This window comes from Leptosomus discolor, chromosome 4 (genome assembly GCF_034619465.1).
Source record: "Leptosomus discolor isolate bLepDis1 chromosome 4, bLepDis1.hap2, whole genome shotgun sequence".
NCBI classification, from domain to species: Eukaryota; Metazoa; Chordata; class Aves; order Leptosomiformes; family Leptosomidae; genus Leptosomus; species Leptosomus discolor.
This window is the reverse complement of record NC_141394.1, coordinates 69,816,908-69,833,690: the sequence shown is the minus strand read 5'-3', so window position 1 is coordinate 69,833,690 and position 16,783 is coordinate 69,816,908. Positions and strand designations below refer to the sequence as shown.

Below are 16,783 nucleotides of genomic sequence, written 5' to 3'. Positions count from 1 at the left end.
ATGAAACTATAAGCACAAACATGGGATGGTCAAAGCATGTGGCTGCAACAGTAAGAGCACTGCACAGACAGGAGATGTTTTTGTTACAAAGCAGGAAAGGTATGAGCAGTTTTGTTTTCTTATGTTTTTATGTGTTTTGTTACATTGTAATTTACATGTGGTGTTTTTTTCAAAGAAGTTGGCTGATTTGGGTGGCGTTTTCCAAGACATTCACGATGTTTTTATTCTGTACTGAGCTAGCAGGGTTTGTAGTTTTGGAAAACTGAGTGCGTCATTCCAGTCCTACTGTCCATTGCATAGTGGTATTTATTATAGAGCTGGGAACAGGTATAGCGTGTTAACTGACTAGATTCAGTTCATGCAAGATGCTGAGGCTGATTTTCACTTTCTGTGACATAGCTTCATGTCATCTGTCCCAGCTGTACAAGCAAAGAAGGAAACAATACGTTTCTCATTTCTGATATCAGTTGTAACATCTTTCCTGGTTTTATGCTGAAGGACTCAGTAGTTTTCAGGATGATGCATCAGAAGAGTAGAGCCTACTGGATCATGAGGTTTGAATCAGCATTAACTTTCGTTATATCAGTGAATAAATGTGCACTTACAAACAAGAACATGTACTAGAATATATGAGTAGAAATCAGTGTAATGATTTTAAGTGTCACCTGCCTGGTCCATCCTCACTGCTTTTATCTGTTGCCTACTTTCTGCAAAATATACTGTTAAAAATTTTTCTTTTAACAGCTTATGGGTTGGATATTAGGCTGGGGCACAGTTGAAAATTACATTGAATTCCAATTACAGATCCAATTCCAAATCAATACAAATGTAGCAAAAAGCAAAGGCATTTCACAGATGCCAGTTATAGGGCTATACTTACTAGTTATAGGGCTGTACTTACTGAAGAGAGTTTCTGCAAATGAAGGTGAACTGCAGGCTGAAGAAGTTTTAGAGCTAAAAGAGGCAAAGGAAACCAACCAAACTTAGCTTGCCTTCCCAAGCCCAAGTATAAACATTCCTTTTAGGCATGGTTTCATAACCTGTCAGAGGTGAAGTAGACTTTTAAGTAAAATGCTGAATGCAGAATTCCAAAATGCCAGTTAAATATGCTGAATGTTTCTCTGAAATAGTCGTAGATTGCTTCTGGATAGGAAATATACTTTTTTAATCTTCTGTTTTGAAACAATAAAAAAATTAATGAATTTATGCAAAATAAGTTTGATTTTTCTGTGATAAAAATACTCAATTTTATCAACTCCTCTATTTGGTAGAAAATCATACTCTTTTCAAAACTTTGATGTCTGATTCCTTCATGAATTAGTCTAATTGCATCTTTTATGGGGATCTCATGTTGTGAACTGTAACTCCTTTCATACATACTGAATTACCTTGGGGTTAATGAAATGAGACTCTCCCATAAATAATAAATGCGTTCAGAATTGAGAAAGACTGTTCATTTGATCATCAGAGGCTTAGACTCTTTTGTTGCATGCTTAGACTGCAGAGCATTGAGAACCTAGTAATTTGGTTTTTTTTCATTATGGATCCTTCATCTGGGAGAAAACAAGAGTGTTGTTGCTGTATCGAAATGTCCAATAATGAAGGATTTGATATCCTATTCAATGTTAAAATTGACACTTCCTGGATTTTCCAGGAACTAGAAGATGCAAGTGTACCTGATGAAGTAAACAGTGCTGGAGAAGAGAATTTGAACCTCAGAATAAAAGAGCTAGAAAAGCTGGAGCAAAAACTGAAAAGTGTTCTAGAGGACTACATGGAGTCAGATTCTGTCCTAAGAAACAGGTAAATAAAAGGGGGTTTTGCATTCAAAATTATGTGATGTGACAAAGGTACTATTCCCTTTGCCCCATGTACTGACTGGCAAAACTAGCAAAAAGAAAGGCTTCGTGTTTTCATAGTGCCTGGTAAGATGCATGTGTAAGTGTTTTCTGTACCTGTCAGAGTAGAAATGCAATATTCAATTTTTTGTTTTTATTATTTAAATCAGATACAGCATGATCTAAAATTTTGTTGCAAATAACCAGACAGCTTTCTCAGGATGTTTCATTCTTAAATATTCATAAGGTATAAATTCTGCTTGTAAAATATATCCCTTTTCTTTCAAATTAAGAGTTAATTTGGAATTTTGCGTTGCAAAAAAAGTTCCTTATTTCAGAAAACTTAATCTAGTTTAGTATGTTAATGCTAATCATTACAGTAACTAAAGTGTCATTAAGCATTAATTATGTAGTTGACTAGAGTATGATCAAGGTTTTGACAGTCAGCAACTGCACAGTTCTAAACAAAACCAAGTAGTGAAAAGAATAGAAAATATAAATGGTATTCAAAGTAATTATTTGTAGAATTTCTTAATTCTTTGATTCATCGAGGAATTTGGTCAGAAATGGGCTTTTTGTCAAAATAATAATGGATCTGTTTTGGAATGGAAGCTTTCAAAGAAAGAGGCCTGTTTTAACAAAGACTTTGTGGAGGAAAAGACGGGAAGAACTTTATTTAAAACCAAAACAAAGAAAGTGTGAGCGAATAGTTCAAGGAGAGCAAATGACCAGCTGAAACTTGCACGGGATAAAGGAAGCCCATTTTCAGGAACCTTGGGTAGCCAGTAGAAAGAAAAGAAATCCTGTGCCTGAAGTTCTTGAGGCTGAAACACAGACAAGTGAGATGGGGAATGATGTGGAAGGCAGAAATATTGGAAAAACCAGAGAAGCAGAGTCAGCAGCTGTAACTAGCCAGGGTAGAGTTTTGTGTTGATGTGGCCCAGTTTCCTTTGATACCAGTGTTAGATTATGCAGTGCCTGCAGTGGGGAGGACCTCGTCAGGTTTGCTTTGATACATGAGTAGGTACTTAATTAATGATGTGTGATCTTAATGCCGTTGCCTCAAAAATATGTTTTCATGTGAGATATTTGAATGAAGGTAGCATTGTCATGCTGGGATGGAGGTAGCAGGAAATTTTGGCAGGTAAGGGTGGTAATACAAAGATAGGAGATAGAAATGAGCAGGGGAGCCAAGTGGAAGACTATTGAAGGTTGAATGAAGAAATTCAAGGAAGAAGATATGGTACAGCACAGTCCTGAGGGGCGCAGGGAGTAATGTGTGCATCTCTGAGATGAGAAAAGAGGAGCCTCTAGTACCCGCCACAGAAGATGAGAGACTGGAAAAAAATTTTCCTTAACAAGAAATGTACGATTTGGAATTCACAACTGTTTTAAACATTGAGAACATTTTTATGTGTAGGCCGAAAAGGGAAGGGAAACCTTAAGGAAAACAGGAGGCTTGCTCTCATAAGATTATCTTAGGTACTCCTCCTGTGTAGAGGCACCCCATCACATCACACCACATCATCTTACACTACCATTTTAATAGCAACAGGTGAAGCAAACCTGTATTTTGTCAAAATCCAGCTTTGCGGACAATGTCAGTACGGTTATGGATTATAGGTTTCAGTACCCACTGTGAGGTATGTTATAAGTAAGATATTTTCCCTTCAGTCAGTAAAACACATAGTATTCATAGGTTACCTGTAATCTTAATTTTGATGGGAAGCATTTACCACCATCATAAAATTTGGATTTGCTGACTGTAAACCTAGCAAAATCCTATGATCAGATACATTTAGAGACCAAAATGTTGTGGTTGTCTTTATGGTAAATTGTTACTTCATATAGTGTGCCAAGCTTCAGTGAACGTTAATCTTGTAAATGTGTTTGCTTATGGTTTTCATAGTAAGACAACAGAGAGAGAATGGATATAAACGTCTTTAACAGTTTTGAAAGTCTCCAGTGTAATATGCAAAGCCCAGTAGGCTTGTTAAGAATTAAATGGTTATTATTATTGATCAACAATTTGTTACTGTTTTATTGTTGGGAGAAAAATGGAAAAATAAAGATAAATTGATGCATTGCTGATGACTGCTAATCCATCTGGAGGTGTACTGCGTGGTATTTACTTAGCAAAGATCTTCATTCTCACTATCACAGGATGAAAGAGCTGGAGCTGTCACACAAAACACTTCTTGTGACAATTGATCAACTAAATGTGAAGTTGCACCAGATTGAAAATGCAAATGCACGTGTTAAAGGGAAACTGCGAGACATTCAGAAGGACCTGATCAACTTGGTGAGGAGGATATTGTTTCGAACGACCTAGTTTAGCTTCTCCTTGTGGTAGTCATAGAATCATAGAATGGTTTGGGTTGGAAAGGGCCTTAACAGTCATCTTGTTCCAGCCCCCCTGCCATGGGCAGGGCCACCTTCCACTAGACCAGATTGCCCAAAGCCCCATCCCACCTGTCCTGGAACACTGCCAGGGAGGGGGCAGCCACAACTTCTCTGGGCAAACTGTTCCAGTGTCTCACCACCCTCACAGTAAAGAATTTCTTCCTAAGATCTAATCTAAATCTACCTTCTTTCAGTTTTAAGCTGTCAGCCCTTGTCCTATCACTACACCCCCTGATCAGGAGTCCCTCCCCACCTTTCCTGTAGGCCCCCTTTAAGTACTGGAAGGCTGCTATAAGGTCTCCCTGGAGCCTTCTCTTCTCCAGGCTGAACAACCCAAACTCTCTTAGCTTGTCCTCACAGAGGAGATGCTCCAGCCCCCTGATCGTCTTTATGGCCCTCCTCTGAACTCACTCCAACAGGTCCACATCCTTCTTATGCTGGAGGTCCCAGAGCTGAACACAGCACTGCAGGTGGGGTCCACCAGAGCAAAGTAGAGGGGGAGAATCACCTCCCTCGACCTGCTGGCCAGACTTCTTTTGATGCAGCCCAGGGTGTGATTTGCTTTCCGGGCTATGAGTTCACATTGCTTGGGTCATGTTGAGCTTCTCGTCAACCAACACCCCCAAGTCCTTCTCCGCCAGGCCTCTCTAGGTCCACTCATCACCTAGCCTGTATTTGTGCCTGGGATTGTCCCAACCCATGTGCAGGACCTTACACTTGACATAATAATAACTAATAACTTATAACTAATAATTTAATAGTAATAATAAAACCCTAATATTTTATGATTCAGTCTCATCTCCAGTGACCTCTCTGTTTTTATGCAACAGCCTTTCTCTTTTTCTTTCATCTCAACCTTTCTCTTTTCTACAACCAGGAGTCAGAAGAACTTTGTGGTCTTTTTTGTCCCACTTTCAATTTCTCTAATGTTTTTGACAACTCTGTCATTATGCCTCTCATTCTGGCCCTTGATCTTTGAGATATATGCTCCCACTTCCTTCCTTCTCCCCAGAACCCACTCAGCGTACTCCCTCTCCCTAGGTCAGACTTTATCTTTCTAGCCTCATGATAAAGCATTATTTTTTCACTCCCTACCATATGCATTACAACAGCACAACACAGCTGACAGCCTGTATCTGTATGAAATGCAGCTGCTCAGCATGTCAGCTGACTCTTGAATTGCTCATGCATTTTCAAGCTAGGCCCCACCTGCTGTTGCATCCACTTTAAGCTTCCTGTTTAGCTTTGTGTCCTCTTCCAGCTTTCCCAGATTGGTTTGAGTCTTACCTTCTTTCCCATGATGCATTGTCATGTGGGCCACCACTCTGCAGAGCCCTGCTGGTGCAAGCCCTCCTCTGCAGAGTGCCCTTCAGTGGAGCAAACTGACCTGCTCCCCTATTGCCAAGAGTATCCCACTGCCGATTGCATGCCCTCGCAACACCCTCTGCCCTGTGTCTGTTCTGAAATTGTCAGCCCTGCAGCAGAAAGCCTTCAGTTCTCCCAGGTACTAGTACTTATTCACATAAATGTTTTGCATCAGAAAGATCAGCTGATAACAAAACAGGCATTTTTACCTGGTTTGCAGGGTTCATTGGATGGATCCATGAAAATGGAGAAGGAATGAAAGGTTTTCAAGGACAGTCTACAGTGAAACAATGTCTTTTGATTCTGTTTATCATAAGATACACTTTCATTTTCTCAGGATTTTAAGTCAAAGTCGAATACTCTGACAGGACACCAGTGCTGTGCAGCAAGTCATAAGAATGAACAATAGTCTTCTCTTTTTTAATTAAAAAAGTGAAATGTATTTTTCAAGACCCAGGAGTCTTAGACATACATCATCAGTTAACCAACCAAGTATTATCCTGCACGTACCTGACTTTGCATAACATTTCAGCCTAGTGCTCCTCCTGTCCTGTCCTTGCCAGTGAATCCCTCAGACAGGACAGTACTGAAGATCAAAAAGGCTAACCTAAGAAGTCCTTGAAGAAATACAGTAATGTCTCTGTGCCTTCAGTCTTGCTTCAAAGTTGCCACAATAGCCCTGTGATACTGATGGCTCTTGCTCTGCTCAGAAAAAGGGCAGCATGGGAATGATGAAAACCTTCTCTATCTTTCATTGACATCTTTCACCTCTGTATGTCTCTGGGTTCAAACACACTTTGGTGCAAATGAAAAAGCCACAGCCTTTCTCAAACTGATTCAAAAGGCATCTGTTCCTTTCTCCTTTTTCAGGGGGTTCATAAAAGGAGCTGACAGATGACAGGTATGATGAAGGGCAAAGGGCAAAACCTCGGTCCCCAGAAGGCGCATGTTCTGTTTTCTATAATAGAACCACAGCTTCTCTGCCTGTGACATCTCAGTGCTACGCTACTGTCAGTGTTAAGGATCTGTTACTGTATAGTTCTGAGCTGGTTGTAACAACTCCGGTTCAAAGGTTTCTTTTGATTTAGTATGTACTGTAGAACATGGAAAAGAAAGGGTTTAAAAATTTCCTGTATTTTATGTAGTAGATGACGTGGGTGAGTTTGTGTTTTGTTTGTTTGTTTGTTTCCTAGTGAGATGTTTCAGTGATGGCTGAAACAGATGAGAATGGTTTTGTTCTAAATGCAGGATTTTACTGGCCTTAAAAAATTTCTACTTATGTCCTTCCTGAGTTTTCAGAAAACAAGGGCAGAATTATTGCAAAATTAAGAAAAATGGTAAGGGAAGAAAACTTTTAGTATTAAGATGTTAACCATACAACTCATTGAAATTATAGGTTGAAAACCAAGAAAAGTCAGAGAAGAAGCAAAAGGAAAAGTTACGTTGGCTTCAGGAGCAGCTGAAGACAAAAGAAGATGAAATAAAAAGCCAGTCAGAGTATTTTGAGCACTACAAACAAAGGCAGAGACGACAGACAGCAGTGCTGAGAGAAAGGGAATGTTACCTTCAGGGTGAAGTATCTAGGCTGGAAAAGCAAGTCCTAGATCTTAGTGCCCATATTTTTCTTTTGACATCCGAGTTAGAAGAGGGAATGGTGCAGTATCTCCAGCAGAAGCTGGAATCAGCATTCAGTGGGACTCAGGGCTATAAACACTCTGACATGGAAGTAATGGAATTGAAAACTTGCATTGAAAATGTGGAGCACGGCATGAAAAGCCACCTTGAGGCATTTCAGCAAAATCTGATATTCTTAAGGAAAAGAGAGGAGGACAACAGAAGAGAACAGGCAGACCTGCTGACTGAACTCCAGTGCTCTCAGGACACTGAAGCCTTTCTCAGAAGAAAATTGGAAGAAACTTGCCATCATGTTTATAGTCTGAAATTATCTGAAATCAGACTACAGGAGAAACTGAAAGAGCTTTTGGATGAAAATAGGGCTTTAAAAGGTCAAGGTAGGATGAAGTTGAAAAAGAAGAAAGAAAAGGACTCACGACTTACAGGGTTGGAGAATGGAGACAACAGCATTGACCTGGTAAGTAAAAATAAGGCAAAATATAATTATCTTTTATCTTTATATCACCCTTAATTACACTTGTCATTAGATGTGCAATCAAGATGCAAGTGTGAGGCTTTTTCCTTCCTGCATTTTTTTTCCTTTATTTCTGGTGATGCATTAGTACTTCACAGTGTCTAATTCACACCCACTGGAATCAGTAGTTGGAGCTTCATCACATTGGTGCTTTTATTATGTGCACATAGAGGGCACTTCACAAAACTTGTTTCCTTAAGTGACATCCCCAAGGCAAAAGGTCTCAGTTGGCACTAGAAGTAAAACCTAGAAGAACTTCTGAGACCTCTGTCTCATGGACACCATTCAGTGGAAGAGTCCACATATGGTTGGGTGAGTTTTCACGTGTTATTCATGCCCAAATGCTGAAGAAAAAAAAGCACAGCTAACAATAAATCTTGTCTATGAGATTTTCTGGATAAACAAGGGAAGATGGATACAATATTCATGACTGAGAGTCAGTTGAGATATTCAATGGTTTGCAGCTCCATAGCATTGTGATATGCCCTGAATACACTGAATAGGACTTGTTTGCTTTAAGCACTTCACTCCAGCACTGCATGGGAAAGCTCTGCATATGCTGTAATATGGCATTCAGCTTCTGCCAATTAATTTTGCTGACAAAGTACACTTCTTTTCATGGAGAGGACTCAAACAAAGTTTTTTTCTTTATGCACTGAGGTGGAGGCTATTTTTATTCTGGGAATTTGTTAAATAAAGTTCAATCAACTAAGCCTCACACTCAGCTACTCCATTCAGATTGTGACCTGATATCCCAAGAACTCTCCTGATTTTAAATGCAGTTAACCGAGAGGTAATGGGCATGAACAAAAACCCTTTAGTATAGGAGGACAATCAGACTGTGAGTACTTCCAGAACTCAGAGAAGGTAGAGAAAATAGTTTGTCTGTAAAAGCTAGAAGAAATAAAGACAAAGTTTTTAACCTGGTAGTTGAGCGCACCTTTGCAGACACGGTGATTTTGTACCATTAGCAGCCCTACAGTCACAAAGAAGTGAGTTCCAGTAGGTTGTCTTTGTGTGAGAGAGAAAGAGTGGTAAGATCAATCTGCAGTAGCCAGCAGCACTTGGGTGACCCTCGTGGAGAGCTCAGAAGCTGTGCCTTATGGCAGGTCTCTCTAGCTGCCCCAAGGCGGCAGAAGGCCTGACTGCTGCTGTTTAATTTTGTGCTTAGCCTGAACCATTGCTACAGTTACTTTAATTAGTGAGATCACTCTTTCTTAGGAATGAATACTAAGGTTTGAAAAGATTTTAAGGTATTTCTACAGGGTCTTGCACTGAGTTATAAACAGGTACAACACCCAAGTGCACTACGAGGGGACTGTACAGCTGAAATCAGGAGGAGTGAGGGCTTTCAGAGCCAGGGAAGAAGCAGTGGAGAATTACAATTGGTTTAAGAAAATTGAGAAAATGAGAAAGAAAATGTTATTTGAAGTTGTGAAAGCAAGATATATCAACTGACTAGTTGCTTAAGACTAATTCAAAAAATCTTCAAGAAACGGGACCAAATCTCTTTCACTCTATGCTGTAGCCTAATAAAAAGGGTATTTTTTTCCTCTACACAAAGTTTTGTAACCATTTATTTTCTAAGTATTAATTTACAGCTGTGTTGTTGTAGGAGATTACTGAGTCTCGATTACCCAGTCTTTGGTATAAATGAACAGGCCATAATTTGTGTTAAGCTGGTATACTTCAGTGTGCTGCACAGTAGGTTGCGTTCCTTAAATGCTATGTATGCAGCTTCAAATCTTGTGCCTTCTGCATTTTTGATTGTCTTTTCCTCCTCTTTTGATACTGCGACTAATTAATTTTGATTTTTCTAGCAGAAAATGGCTTGAGATAGCAAGAAATAATTTCTGTATCTATGATAAAAGGAGGAGGGAGACATCTGGTGTCGTACTGTAAAACTAAAGAGAGCTTTTTCCCCTTATCTCGTGTTTTACTGGCACCTATTAAGATAAAATTTCCTAATCTCATTACCTTGATATTGTAGTATTCAAGCCAAAATAGTTAGAAGAAAAATCCTATTTGAGCTCATCATAGTTCATCCACAGACATAAAAATGAGAAATTGTGTGCCGTACAAGAAAGATTTTCATGCCGTTAGCTTTCTGGAAAGCTGTTCGTATATCATTTTTCAGTGAAAGAGCGAATGGAGTCATTTGCCTATTTCACAGCCAGGAAAAGAGTAGTTTGTGAAGACAGGCTTATCGGACTCCTGTGAAATACACATGGTATGAGATTCCTCGGTAAACACCATGTCATTCAAATGCCAAACACATCAGTCATTCTTTAAAACTAGCCTTAGTCGTAATTGCATCTTCATGCAATAATATCGGATCCAGTTAGGTGTTTTGTTCTGGTATTGTAGAGGTGATCTGCATCTCATATGTAGTCACATAAATCTTGTTGGAAATTTGAATTTCCAAAGCTGATATCAGGATTCTATCTGCAATATTCCAATTGCAGCCTGTGCCTGAATGAAAAATCAAGAAAAAGCAGCTGGTACCACGTGTCTGTGTCTTGATTTAACAGACAGTTTCCAGGTGTGAATGTTAGGGGTCTGATGAAGGTGTTGGTGAAGGAAAAGTATGAAACACCAAGTGATGCACCTTTCTACAGCTTTCACATGACAGCTGAGGTCTTGATTTCACAGTATGATGTTCCTGGCATCCAAGCATTGTATCTTTTACATTGTTTTGTTAAGTTTCTTTTGACAGAACTCACATATCAATAAAGAAAACATACCTGGAAAGAAATAAAGGCAACTGCACTAAAGAATGAGTGTTTCAAGGAATTAATATTAACTTCAATATTACTGAGAAAATGAAGGAAGAAATCTTGGAAGTGTTGTGATGTCCACTTAAGTCATGCCTCCTAGTCAAGATCTCATAATAGAGCCCTATAATGTAGCTTGGGTTGAAATAAAAATTATTCCCACAGGTGATCCTGTGGAAAATCAAGTGGCATTTTTCTGACTCATTGTAGACCAAAGATTTTGAAGTCATTGCCTTTCCCATCTGTATGTAATTTTAAAGCTGCAGCTCAGCCCAAAGGGACCAAGTTTGGTTTTTGCTGGCATTTGATGCAGAGCAGTGCTGGAAGAAAAAAGCGGCGATGTTGGCTTGTTTTCTGCGCTGTAGCTGTTTTAGCTACCACCTCAATTACGTGTTTTGTTGAGAAAATCAAACCTGAGTCTTCTGTTCACTAAAAATGAGCATAGTGCATGTGAAATGTGACCTGCTGTGTATCAAGCAATAACAGTATCTGCTTAGCACCGGAAATTGTCACACTTTTGAAATTCAGTCAGGGAATCAAGATAAATGTCAAGAAGAGAATATGAAATTTACAATTAAATTATTAACAGAAAATAAAATTTTATTTGGAACAATTATTCTACTGTTGAATTCTTCAAACCTAGGAACAGTTGTCTTTGTAGCTGGGCGCTGTTCCTTGGTTGGACTTTCTTTTCTCTGTGTTCATGAGCACATAATTTAGTCTCTGTTCTGATATTGTTCCATCTGTGATCTGATATATTACATGCTTGTTACTCAGCTTTTCTTCCTTAACTCTTTGAAAAGTATGAAGGAAATATTAGGGGGAAGTTTGAAACCATGATATTTACTAGAAAATGTTGGAACAAGAAAATTGTATGATATAATAGCAATTATAATGAAATAATGGGTCTTTTGAATGTAAAACAGCAAAGGAAATTTATGTGCCTGTTTTTCATACCACAAACACTGTGTACTTATAACCTGTTTTTCTCTTTTCCTCCTCTTTTTCCAATTAAGAATGGAGATCTAATCCAGGATGACTTTCAAAATCTGAAATGTGTAGCAGTCTTGGATTCACTCAGAAGTAGAGCTACTCAAACTCCAGTTGTACTGCTCCATGCTGAAGAGTCTGGTATGAAAACAAACTGGAATTTTTACTTTCATTCTCTGCAATATAAGTGAAGATGATTTCATTCGTGTGGTGTGCATCACTTAGAAGGTATAAGACCTTCTAAAAACATCCTAATCTGGAAACTGTATCTTGGGAAGGTGAAGCAATAAATATTTGCCAGTATGATACTAGCGTTTAGATATGAGCTTTCTCAAGAAGTCCTGGGATTTTCAAGAAGCTACAGAGATGAGGAATTAGGATATACTTCCTATAGTGTTTGGGAATGCTGTGCAGCAGTTAGATTTGCTTTTCAGACCAAACAGCATGAAAGCTGTGATCTTGGCAAATTGTGTCAAACGTAGATTATATGGGAATTTTATAGCAAATTTCAGTGTATGCAAATGCAGACCTGCACTGAATAATTTTTAACCCATAAATATTCATCTACCCACTGTAATGAGATGTATTTTCCATTTTCAGACACTTTGAGAACTGGGGGGAGACCCAGTTCTCAAATATACCTTATTTTAGAGCTTAATATTTATGTTTTCTTGTGAAGTTTGTTTTCTTGTTTAACATTGTGCTTATCTCTGCATCATTGGTGTTGTATGCTTTTGGCAGAGAAGATAGTTTTGAGCATACTCGTATTTAAATGCTTTTCTGTTCGAAACATTTGGTCAGATGTTTTTGGGTTTGTTCTTCATATAACTGTCTGGAAGTGGCATTACACTTGTCCAGTGCTTTACCATAACAGAAACACCAGGATGTAGCTGTGATGGGCTAAAGCAGATGGAAGAACTACCAGGAGGACTTCTACCAGTTTTGGAAAATAATTCCAGTGCCTTTGCAAAAGCCACTGATCTAGCTGAGATTAAGCAGGTGAGAAAAGTTACTGCTATTCTTGCTGTCTTTGTGCACAGTGAGTCTGTGAATTTTGAGATAAAATGAAGAGCTGGTGTATTTAAACATGAATATAAAAGTAGTTTTAAATCATATCTACTAGAGATGTTATTCAAGATGAATACAGGTGTGCACTAAGAAAATGCTTGACTTATTTGTACCTTATTAGTATCATTACTTTCACTGCAAATCTTTAAATAATTTGAAAACTCTTAATATGGAAATATTTTTTCTCATCTGTCCCTAATCAAATGTTTTAGGGATGAAGTAAAAATTAAATTATGATTAGCAGCATAGAATGATATATCTTAGTGTATATTTTTGTTTGAAGCATTTCTCTTTTGCTATTACCAGGTCACCGTTGGAACAAAGAAGGCAGGTGCTCTAGAAGATAGTTTCACTTTGTTCAGATGTACCCCAAGTGCTTGTGCAGCCAGACTGCTTCCCGCTTGCTCTGAGAGGTTAACTAATGATGAGACAAGTAAGGAAGTGAAGGACAAGGAAAACTTTTCTTTCTTGAAGGAACAAGCTATAAATCTACCAGCAAACACATTCCCTGTGGTTGAAGCTTTGATGAGGAAGAAGCTCCAGCTTACCTTGTTAGAACCTGAAAGCTACTATGTACCGGCTGTCAGCACTGTGAAGAAAGTGAGAAGTTTGGACATCTGTGAGGTAAATACCAGTCTTTGCTCTGATGGCCTCTGCCCTGTTGCAGAAGCAGGATTTTCTGACAAAGCTTCTGCACTTCTTTGTGGAAAGGAGCCTTGCACTGTGACTGAAATTTTCACGTCATCTCCAGAAAAATATGTGGAAAAACATTGGGAAAACAAGCAAATTCTGCCAAAAAGTGTAAGTGAAAATAAATGTCTGGATGAATTTGTTGATGATGGAAAGTATCACCAAGAAATCCTTAGAGGGAGAGCTGAAGGAGAAGAAATACAGAATGAGAAAGCTCAGCCACAAGAGGTAACCTGTGTTCCTGAGGAAAATTCTGAAGTTTTAAATAAAACTGAATTGATCATGCCTGGGAAGCAAGGAATGGAAGCCAAAGACACCCTAGGTAGCCCACAGGATGTCCAAAATTTATCTGTTGATTTTGAAGACTTAAAGAAGCATTTTGAAGGGAGCCCTGCATTAGTGGAGAAAGAAGGAAACTTCTCAGAAATCTGCATCTCTGATGTGAATGGCGTGTATAATGGAGAAGGCATAATCAAAATGGAGGAGAAAGGAGAGAAGCCTCAGAAACCAACTCACCAAATAAACCCTTCCACCAATATTGGCCTGAAAAAAAAGAAAGACCAGTCCTTGAAACTATGTGAACTAAATGAGAAAAATTTCTTATGTCAAAATATAGCTGCTGAAAGCATGCAATATGCATACTCTCAGACGTTTCTTTGGTCAGAGGAAGAGAGGTATCCGCTAAACATACTGGCTTCTACTCAGGAGAGAGCTGTGTGTTTAAGCAAACTGTTCCTGCCAGGCAGCAATTTTTATGAGTGTTTCTGTCATTTGTCACCACTGGAAGCGGGTAATGAATGTAATGTGAAAATATATGCACTGGAAAAAGTGGCAGCTGTGTGTTCTCAGAGGGTATTTCTGCTGATGCAAGAGAATGAAAATTACTCCAAAAAAGTCTGTATATTACAGGAGGAGAATATGAGGTATGCTCAGATGATGTGTGCACTAGAAGAGGAAATGGCTGCATATTTTCAATACATTTTAGCGGTAGATGAAGCTAACATTGTTTCATTCCAAAACTTGCTTAATGAGAAAGAATTTGCCGGTAGATGTTATAATGACTTACCAGAAGAAAACACCATGAGCCCAAGAACATTTTTTACTGAAATGTTCTCTAAGAATCTCTCATGTGTTGAAGAGAAAAATAGGACTTCTGAAAAAGAGTCCTTGACAATTGCATCAAATAAGCTTCCCAGGAGTGTTTTGTCCCTGGATGGAAGGAAGATGAGATATTTCCAGCTGCTTTCTGACCTGAAAGAAGAAAGAAACAGGTGCTTCAAAGAAATAGCTAAATTATTACAAGACAATGAGAACTTTGGAAAATGTAATGAATCAATACATGAGAGGGAGGGAAATTTACAAAGAACATATCTTTTAGAAGGTGAAAAAGAAACTTTATTGGGATGTTTGGCAGAGGTAAAGTGTGAACAAGACAAATACAGGATGTTGGTTTCAGAACTTCAAGAGTGCAAAACCAGCTGTTACCAAACTATTTCTGATTTACAGGAGGAAAACTCTGTACTGAAAAGAGAAATAGACATAATCAAGAAAGAAACTTCAGAACAGCTTGATGAATTTCAGAAAGTGAATGCAAACTTTATTTTAGAAAATAACAAATTGAAAGAATTAATGTCTTCTTTGGGTTTTACTTATGAAGATCTGAGAAAAGATAAAAATTTGGGAACAAAGGAAAAGATAGTAAAACTAAAAGAAGAAAGTCAACAACGTGGTCTTAAGCCAAAGAAAGTTGAAACAGCATGTGCTATAACTCAGACTGAAGAAGAAGGAGTTCTGGTTATAGACCCCTCAAAGTGTTTCCACAGAAAAGAGGTAAATAATAACAATAAAGAATGTTATCAATCAGGATCTTCTAGAGAAAGGGGGAAATATAAGTGTCATTTGGAGGACAAAGCTAAATTAACTTTGTAATATAGAAAATGTTGCAACTTTCAATGTGCTGGAGATCTGAGCTGTTAAAGTTAATTTTGAAATAGAAGGCAAAATACCAGAGAGGTTTTTTCTGAATGTTGCATTAGATAATTTTAAAGTTATACATCAGGCTGCAAAGTTTAAAAGAATACTTAGAAGACTGCATTGTTCAGGCATTTAAAAAATTATTTATCTTATTGCAAGAGTAAAAGCTTCTGGTAGAGTAAATTAATTTCCACAAACTTATGTTATAATGGTGAAATATTCAGGTTGTTCAGAGGTCAACTCTTGATTTTTATGACAAATATGCCTAAAGACAGGATCTATGTTTATAGTGGATTTCTTGTCCATGTTTTTCCTCTGTAGTCATGAATCATACACCACAGTGAATTTCTATGGAGATTACTATGGTCTTGTAAAAGCAGAATTATTACTTCAGTTGAGAATAATCAACAGGGAAAGATTTATCTCTAATGTCTTGATTTTATGCAAATGTTTTTAGTAATTTAGAAGGAAACCATATACTGTTCTGTAAAAGCCTGTGTGCCATTTTATATGGGTGAGAGGAGTCACATCTTTCTGTTACATATCCAGGGCAGCATGTTTGAAAGCTACAGTGTGATGAAAGAGCAAGTCGAAAAGGCAAGAGAGGAACTAAAAATACAGCAAAAGGAATTAGAAAAATCAAAAAAAGAGGTACCCTCCTAACTCAGATGTAATTCTGAGGGGCAAGTTTGTTTTCTTACTTGTTTTCTTACTTGTTTTCTTACATGCCTGTTCATTCTGCTAGGATTTAACACTTTAACAAAACAAGGAAGTCTCTGATCTGCAGCACCAAAATGTACCTCTTTGATCTTTCAGTTAAGTGATGAATCGCACAGTCATTCATGGTTGGCCAGAATTTCAAGTGAAGCTGCATTCCTCCAGCACACTTTGACAGAACCCTAATGCTTAATAAAGACACACAGAACAATATCTGCTATGGCCATCTCAGGCTGGCTGCTTTCTCCCCCTCACTAGGAACAAGGAGGGGTAGAAGGCAGTAGAAGCACTGAGGACTATGGCAAACCTGAATTCAAAGCAGTTTTGGACTGAGAGCCAAAATGATGTAAAAATCTGATGCTGTCAAGGGGTCTCACTATATCCAGTGATGGTGCGAAGCATGCACGCTGCCCTTTTTCTTTTGATATCTACGTAGTAAACGTGAAGTCCAACACCACCTGCATGGAGACTTGTTTGGATGGCTAGTTCTGTGCCTTTGTAAAGTCAATCTGCAGTTTGGAAGCTTTCAGTGGTGTGCCTTTCTGAATGCATTAGCTTTCACATTCCTATTTTTGAACAATCTCCGCTCTTTGCTTATCTAATCAGAATGTATTGCTTTTATGGCAGGTGTGTATTTATGGGGCTGTTTCGTGCAATAATAGGCATTGCTCAAACTCCCACTGGAAAAAACGCTGGCAGTAACAAGTGTGTCGAATATGTAAGAGAGCAGTAGGATTATACATGGTTGGTGTACAAAATGGTTGTCCTTTGACAGCTGCTTTATAAGACTTCCCAGATTTCAGGTGAGGCAACTG

At 38.4% G+C, this 16,783-nt stretch overlaps 1 protein-coding gene across 1 annotated transcript in view; it reads left to right on the top strand.

The window, feature by feature from the left end:
- The first annotated feature begins 4,002 nt into the window (after nucleotides 1-4,002).
- The window catches only part of C4H4orf50 (chromosome 4 C4orf50 homolog), a 33,992-nt gene continuing 21,211 nt past the window's right edge, over nucleotides 4,003-16,783 (top strand). Inside the window, 7 exon segments of the mRNA XM_086464831.1 lie at nucleotides 4,003-4,140; nucleotides 7,003-7,698; nucleotides 11,546-11,660; nucleotides 12,394-12,518; nucleotides 12,894-15,088; nucleotides 15,326-15,344; nucleotides 15,801-15,902. Of these exon segments, the coding sequence (XP_086320957.1) occupies nucleotides 4,003-4,140; nucleotides 7,003-7,698; nucleotides 11,546-11,660; nucleotides 12,394-12,518; nucleotides 12,894-15,088; nucleotides 15,326-15,344; nucleotides 15,801-15,902 (3,390 nt within the window).